This window comes from Oratosquilla oratoria, chromosome 39 (assembly GCF_046742065.1).
Source record: "Oratosquilla oratoria isolate Oo_2021 chromosome 39, ASM4674206v1, whole genome shotgun sequence".
Classification (NCBI taxonomy): domain Eukaryota; kingdom Metazoa; phylum Arthropoda; class Malacostraca; order Stomatopoda; family Squillidae; genus Oratosquilla; species Oratosquilla oratoria.
The window spans coordinates 26,068,176-26,075,672 of record NC_134815.1 but is presented as its reverse complement, the minus strand read 5'-3'; the positions used below and the strand labels follow the sequence as shown (position 1 = coordinate 26,075,672).

At 45.1% G+C, this 7,497-nt stretch overlaps 1 protein-coding gene across 3 annotated transcripts; it reads right to left on the bottom strand.

Moving 5' to 3' along the window:
* Nucleotides 1–3,171: 3,171 nt before the first annotated feature.
* On the bottom strand, nt 3,172–7,284 carry LOC143020322 (uncharacterized). 3 transcript variants are annotated; one of them, XM_076176634.1, is made up of 2 exons: nt 4,050–7,105; nt 3,172–3,785 (listed from the first exon to the last, which is right to left on the bottom strand). In XM_076176634.1, the coding sequence occupies exons 1-2, from the start codon at nt 6,956–6,958 to the stop codon at nt 3,707–3,709; spliced, it is 2,988 nt and encodes a 995-aa protein (XP_076032749.1). In that variant the 5' UTR covers nt 6,959–7,105; the 3' UTR covers nt 3,172–3,706. The 3 variants fall into 3 exon arrangements, with proteins under 3 accessions (XP_076032749.1, XP_076032750.1, XP_076032751.1); XM_076176635.1 differs by adding an exon at nt 7,149–7,284 and having other exon boundaries at nt 3,173–6,810; XM_076176636.1 differs by having other exon boundaries at nt 3,173–4,372; nt 4,979–7,105.
* Between the last annotated feature and the right edge of the window lie 213 nt (nt 7,285–7,497).

Genomic DNA, 7,497 nt, shown 5'->3' with positions numbered 1-7,497 from the left:
CATACACAAGCACAGACACACACGCACAAACAAACACACACACACACGGTGGCGCAGTTGGTAGAACGATGAACTACTAGCATGGTGGTGCGCGTAGTGCTTGGTTCGAATCCTGCCCAGGGCCGAAATTAATTTCGGTACAGCTGCGCTTCGGGTCGTTACTCTGACTCTCGTGGGCGGGGAGTTGGGTGTGTGTGTGTGTGAAAGGTCATAGCATTACCCATAGATCGGACCTACGAGCTCTGAGCTCTCTTCCACGAGGGAAATAGCTGTCGATCACGAGTCGAACACGTGATCCAAAAGACCAAGTGAATACACACACACACACACACACACAAACAGACACAAACACACACACACACACACACACACACACAGACATGGAAACAGACAGATAGGCAGACAGACAGACAAACTGAATGAGAAAGTGATACAGTCAGAGGGACAGACAGAAAGACAAATAAACAGGCTGGTAGACAGGAAAATAGACACCCAGACATACATACATACATACACACACACACACACACACACACACACACTCACACATACACACACAAATTCACGCACAGGCACACACAAACACATACACACACACACGCACACACACACACATATATATATATATATATATATATATATATATATGATATATGTATATATATATATATATTATATATATATTGTATACATATGATATATGTATATATATATATATATATATATATATATATATAATATATATACAAACACACACACAGACGCAAATGCACACACACACAAACGGAGACAGAAAAACAACTAGGTAGGCAGGCAGACATACAAACAGACAGTGAGAGAGACAGACAGACGGACACTGACAGGCATACAGATAGATAGAGGAACAGACAGATAGCCAGACAGACAAGGACAAGCTGATGATCACATAGGTATAAAGTCACACAGACCGACAGACAGAAAGAAAGACAGATGGACGTACTAATAGACCAAATTGTAGACCGATTGATGGAGTGACAAGCTTAGGTGTCAAACCATTACAATTAGTAAATTTTGTATCAATAATTAAAGGATAGATAGATGGATGGCTGACTGACCTGACACTCTTTAATAAGGTACACAACCGATCTTCCTCTGACACACATATGGATTGCCTGACTCACACTGACTTGTTGCCAGATCACGACAGAAGCACCAAATTCACAACAAGGACACAGTCGTTGCCAAACTACAGTCTGTAACAATAGTAACAATATATTGACAAATTTATGGACACATAGTCACTAATTTGTACTCAGAAACTCTTATTCACAGTCTCACACTCAAAGACCCAAAAACTCAGATTCACAGACTCTGCGACTTACTGGCTGGTTCCCTCTCGCATAGCTCTCTCAGAGTTGGGTTCTTTTTTTACGATGACCGACAGAAGAATCAAAGAATATTTCAACAAACTCGTCGCATCTTCCTCTTTGGGCTCTTTGGCAAGATCTTTCTTCACTTCCCTGAACCCTTCACTCGATGGATCTTTTGAGGCCGATGTTGAATTTGGACCTTTGGCTGGATCCCTCCAAACAACACTAGAAGGATCAATGTCCTATTCGTCTGAAAGAGAATTCAGCGAATCAATGACAGGGACACTTGATTACTCTGTCAACGGCGAGGTCAACAGCTTCGTTTCGTGGTTCCCGGAACAATTTCTCCATGCGAGTATTGATGGCCTTCTCGATGCCTCCGTTATAGCATCTTTGAAAACCGCTGTTTTTAGATCCTGGGATTGTGAATTAAATGGATCTTTAAATGGAATGCTATCAGGTTCCATAACTGGGTCCACGGAAGACAAAGTTTCCAGTTATTTCGAAGGCTCCCTCGATGGATCTCTCACAGGGACCTTCAGCGGACCAGTGACGAACTACATGCAAGGGTCATTCTCATGCTCAGTGGAAGGATCAGTTTCAGATCCGACCCTTGATTCGGTCAAAGGTTCACTAACTGGGGGTTTGATGTTCCCCGTGAACCCTGATTATAAAACCTCGGTCAATGCCTCACTGTCAGCAACGCCCACAGGATCCGTGAATGCCTCCTTCGGAGCATCACTCTACTGATGGTCACGTTTTCTGACCAGGTGATTGGGCCTTATCCTGCACTCCAAAGTAATAATGATGCAACGGAAAAAATAAGATACAAGAAAAACACTGGGAATGTAGAAACCAAGAAATATATGTGTAAAAATGAACATATAACAGTGCAACAGATACATATATGCACACAGAAAGTTGATACAAAATATATAGTAATATAAAGACAAAGAATAACAAATAGATAGAATACGAGTACAATGAGGCTAAACAAGAAGACAAGGAATAAATAGAATAATAAACATATATATATATGAATAAATAGAATAGACACGAAATAACGAATGAAAAAGTGATGATAAACAGAAAAATATACTGGAAAACATTAAAGAAGAAAAATGGGAAAAAATCTTCCCTCAGCTGAATAACATTTTTGTTGTTGACCATAGTTAAGACTATGAATGACGTTACATTATTATTTTATTTTGTGACCTTTATTATTTCTCTATTCCCACGGGATATAGGTAACATTGGCTTCCACCTGTCAAGACGTTGACTTGAATGAATCTGAATAATGGAAGATAAACAAATCAGTATAAATCAGTGGAAATCGATAGAATCCATCTTCCTCCTCGTTTCGACTCCTATCCTGAACGTTCCTCGGGCTCTGCAATGATTAAGTTCGAAACAAACCTGGACGGAGGCTACGAATATGGCGATGGAGGAGTGATTTCTCTTCTCTGCTAAATGGACTTGTTCTGCCTCAGGGGAACTTGCCCAAGTGTCTGTTTCCTTTGATTTCTCCTCAGTGTCTAGTCTATATACTTTCTTCTTTTTATCGGTATTTATTTTATTCAGACGAAGAAAGGCTCCCGTCTCGTTGTCTATGGCTCCTTTCACACGTATCGACTTTTTGCCGTGCGCCATCCACGACATAACGTCGTTTTCTCAAATAACTATTTATTCTATTCAGGCGAAGTAAAGCTTTCGTCTTATTTTCTATGGCTCCTTTGGCACGTATTGACTTTTTGCCGTGCTATCTCCACGACACGACGTCGTGCTCTCAAATGGCTATGGATGTCTGTGAGGGCGAACGAGGAACTATGTTCTCTCGGCCCTGGAAAGTAATACCAGTTCGGGTGCTACTGGATCTGCTGGGGCTTTAATTAAACATCAAAAGGAATCAATGGATTTAAAAGAGTTAACGAATACAATAAACCATCAACTTGTACAATACAAGGTTGTAGAATGGGAACATCTAATACGAGGTGCTCAACACCTCCGTATCGTAACAACAGTAGCGATGTCCGGGTGCGTATGGACGAACCGTTCCGGCCCAATCGGGTGCGGCGTGTCTTGAGAACAGCAAAGGTGAGGAGACCCGACGTCGAGTAGCCTGCGACTGGAGTAATGAAGACTTGGGATTGGCGTGGCAGTGGGTAGTCTTCGCAGGACGTCTTCTGACCAAGTTCTATTCGACGTTGGGGAGGAGGGGTATATATACCCCTGAAACTGCCGACGTGGCCGCTCCGCGCAGGCGCAGTCTTCTCGGGCTTCAAAAGTTCGAAGCCGACTCGCTCGTTGTACTGGCGCGCAAACAAGCCGATTCGCCGAGGTGGGGAGCCAAACGACTATCAGTGCAGCCGCGATGAATTGACTTGTGGCCGGGGGAAGGGGGATGGGCCCTTACACCACCCCCGGGACAAGAATCTACTAGGAGTAGATTAAAACAAAATTAATGGTAACTCAAGAGGATGAAAGGAAAAATAAAACCTAGCCAGGATTTAAGATCTACTTAGGAGGTCCGCACCTAGATTGTCTTTTCCAGCAATGTGGACAACTCTAAATTTATAGGCCTGAAGGGCCAAAGCCCAACGAAGGAGACGGTCATTCTTTCCTTTGAAAGTAGCTAAATACAAGAGAGGTTTGTGATCCACTTCTAACACAAACTCTTTGCCACGGAGATAATAATCAAACCTGGAGATGGAGAAAACGACCGCAAGACATTCACGCTCGATGGTGGAGTATCTCTTCTCACGATCCAGAAGTTTCCTACTGGCATATGCGACGGGATGTGGGCATTCATCGTGATACTGGAGTAAAACAGCCCCCAGACCATAAAGAGAGGCATCGGTCCTAAGGACGAAAGTCAGCTTAGGATCGGGCAACCGCAAGATGGGTTGAGAAGATATGGCAGCTTTCAAATGGCAGAAACGGTCCAAGAGGTCTTCGGTCCAGGGGAGAGGTTCAGGGCTAGTCTTCCGTAGTAGATCAGATAAGGGGCCGGTGTAGTCGGAGGCCTGAGGAATAAACAACTTATAAAAGGAGATCAGACCAAGGAAGGTCCTAAGTAACTTCTTACTGGTTGGTGGAGGAATGCGGGTTATGGCCTCAATCTTGGTATGTTGAGGTTTTAAAGAGGTTCCATCTAAAATAAAGCCAAGGTATTTGATGGAAGAAACTCCAAATCTACACTTCGAAGGCTTGACAGTCAGATGGTGGTCCCGTAGCCGTTCGAAGACGCGATGTAGAGCTTCGAGATGTCGATCCCAGCTTTTGGAAAAAACAAAGACGTTGTCAAAATAAAAGCACACATTTGATAAATTATCTAATACTAGTCTCATCAGGCGGATGTATGTAGCACTTGCCGTTACCAGACCAAAGGGCATTCGGCAGAATTCCATCAAACCTAGATGAGTGGGGAAGGACGTTAGTGCTTTGGCTTTGTCTGAAAGAGGTACTTGGTAATATGCCTTGCAGAGGTCCAGTTCACTAAAGTACCTAGCCCCAGAGAATTTGTACAAATCTTCTTCCATGCTGCAGGTTGGTTCAGCATGGAATACTGTGACAGAGTTTAGTTGGCGATAGTCTATGGCCATCCTATAGGATCCATCAGTTTTTCTTACCATGACGACAGGCGAAGAATGAGGAGAGGAGGATCGTTGGATAATCCCTTGACGGAAGAGGGTTTCAACTTCTTTCTCGAAGACAGGTCTAAGGTGGATTGGCACTGGGTACACTTTGGCTTGTACTCTGTCAGTAGTGGTAAGTTGTATATCATGAGTTATAGTGGATGTACATCCGGGCTCGTCTGAGAAAACATCTTTATACTCACCCATTAGAATCTGAAGTTGGACTAGCTGATCCGGGGCGAGTTGTCCCACTTCAGGTTTATCAGTTGAAGGGGAGAGGATCATGCCGTCAGGTGTCAAAGGCAACTGTGAAAGAAGATCACACGGATCCCCTTCATCAACGATGGATACCTTCTCTTTCCCTGGGGCGGAAAGCTCTTCTATGGCGGAAATCTCATCCATCAGTTCCAATTGCTGCACCTGGGCCCTGCGGTGATATCTTTTTAAAATGTTAGCATGGTAAAGTCTCTGTCCTCGAGGGGTCTCTATTACGTAATTCGCTTCACCACGTCTCTCCAATACGTTGTAGGGTCCATTCCAAGTGACGAGGAGTTTACTTGTATCACTAGGCAGGAGTACTAGAACTTCATCACCTGGTTTAAATTGACGGTTTTGAGACTTCAGATCGAAGTACGCCTTGTACCGGGAACTGCTGATGTCGGCTTGTTGCGCAGCCATTTGAGAACATTCTGCCAGCTTGTCCTGTAGTTCTATTACATATTGGAAACTGGACCTCTCTTCCTCGTGGAGGGTACGGTTTTCCCACAGATCTCTTAAAACTGTGAGTGGGCCTCTAACAGACCGACCGTACAACAACTCGAAGGCTGAAAACCCTGTCCTGTCGCTCGGGAGTTCTCTGAGGGCAAACAAAGTTGGTATTAGATACCTGTGCCATTCACGGGGCTTCTCAGCACACAATTTACGAAGAATAGCCTTCAAGGGGCCATGTAGTCTCTCAATCCTTCCATTTCCACTAGGATGGAAGGGAGTGGTGAAGATAGGTTTCACGCCCAACATTCGGTGGAGTTCCTTCATTAAATTAGACGTGAATTGGGTACCTCTGTCTGAAAGTATTTCCCGGGGAATACCAACTCTCGAGAAAATAGTTAACAAGGCCTCAGCGACCGAAATAGAGTCTATATCTTTTAAGGGAACTGCTTCAGGAAATCCAGTGGCAAAATCTATCAAGGTAAGAATGTACCTGTGTCCATCGGAAGATGCTGGAGAAAGAGGTCCAACCAAGTCTATGGCAACACGGGCGAAAGGTTCAGTGACGATGGGCATGGGTTGTAATGGGACTGGTGGTACTCGTCCCTTCGCTGAGAAGCGTTGACATTTGTCACAAGACCGACAGAAGGTTCTGATGTCGGTTCCCATACCAGGCCAGTAAAATTGTTCTGCTACCTTTAATTCAGTCTTCCGGTGAGAGAAGTGTCCTGCTAAAGGGCTCTCATGAGCAATGGAGAGGATAACAGGGCGACAATCACGGGGAACAACCAATGTAGACTTTCCTACCTTATCAGGGCGATTAGAAGTTAAACATTTCCGATAGAGGAGACCGTCCGTCTTGACAAACTGGTAAGTAGACCCGTTCCTCGTTCGGTCTATTTCTCCCGAGGCTGCTTTTGCTCTAGCGGCAGAGAGTGTCTCACACGAGGACTGGAGTAGACTGAAGTTGTCGGGCGTCACCGAGAGAGGTTGTAGGGCAGGCAGAGCTAAGGGGTGAATCCGTTTCATTTTGCCGGCTCGGGTCTGGACTGCACATACCAGGTGCTTGGGAGAGGGTGTAGCAGTTTGTGTCGGGCGTGGAATTGCGGAGTCATCAGCTGGAGAGGAACATTCAGATATATTAGGATCTTTAACGCCTGGAACGTTACCAATTAAGACTAGCAAATTTGATGGGTGCTCTGACGACGTCGGTCCATCCCTCGTAATAAGGACATCGAAGGTAACAAGAAACCAGAGGAAAGGCATCTACTCGGCCCAAGTAGTCGGCAACATAGACTTTCTTGCAACTCGGGACATCTATATCTGGTAGCATCTCATCTGATACGACTACGCAGGAACAGCCGGTGTCCCGGATTATAGTAGACACCCAGGCCCCATTGATGGTACCAGAGGCCTGGAAGTGAGGGACTGTTCTATCAGACAGGCAAAACCCTACCTTATATGGCTGCGTAGTTGACGTGCCTTCTTTGAAAGTGCGGGGATTCCTAGGGCAACGAGGCCGAATGTGTCCAATTTCTCCACAACCGTGACATGTCAAAGGTGGAGGGTCCTTTCGGCCGCTAGACGGATTCGGGGTCGCCGTGGTTACCTTAGGCGGCTTAGGTGGTCGAGAGAACTTTGCATTTGGAATCGAGGTTCGAGGAAGATTAGGGTGGGCTGACGTCCAATCGTCAGCCAAACGAATGGCCTCGGTTAACGTAGAGGGTCGTCGTTCCTTGATGAAAGCACGCAAGTCTGGATGGAGGGAAGACAAAAACTGGTCAAGTATCATAAAGTCTTTCAAA

What these genes read in the sequence shown, in the direction of transcription:
- LOC143020322 (XM_076176634.1), bottom strand. Translation starts at nt 6,958, where the DNA reads ATGCCTTTCCTCTGGTTTCTTGTTACCTTCGATGTCCTTATTACGAGG. An exon ending in GTCGTTTTCTCCATCTCCAG is followed by an intron (nt 3,786 to 4,049) that starts GTTTGATTATTA and finishes ATCTACTCCTAG; the next exon opens with TAGATTCTTGTCCCGGGGGT.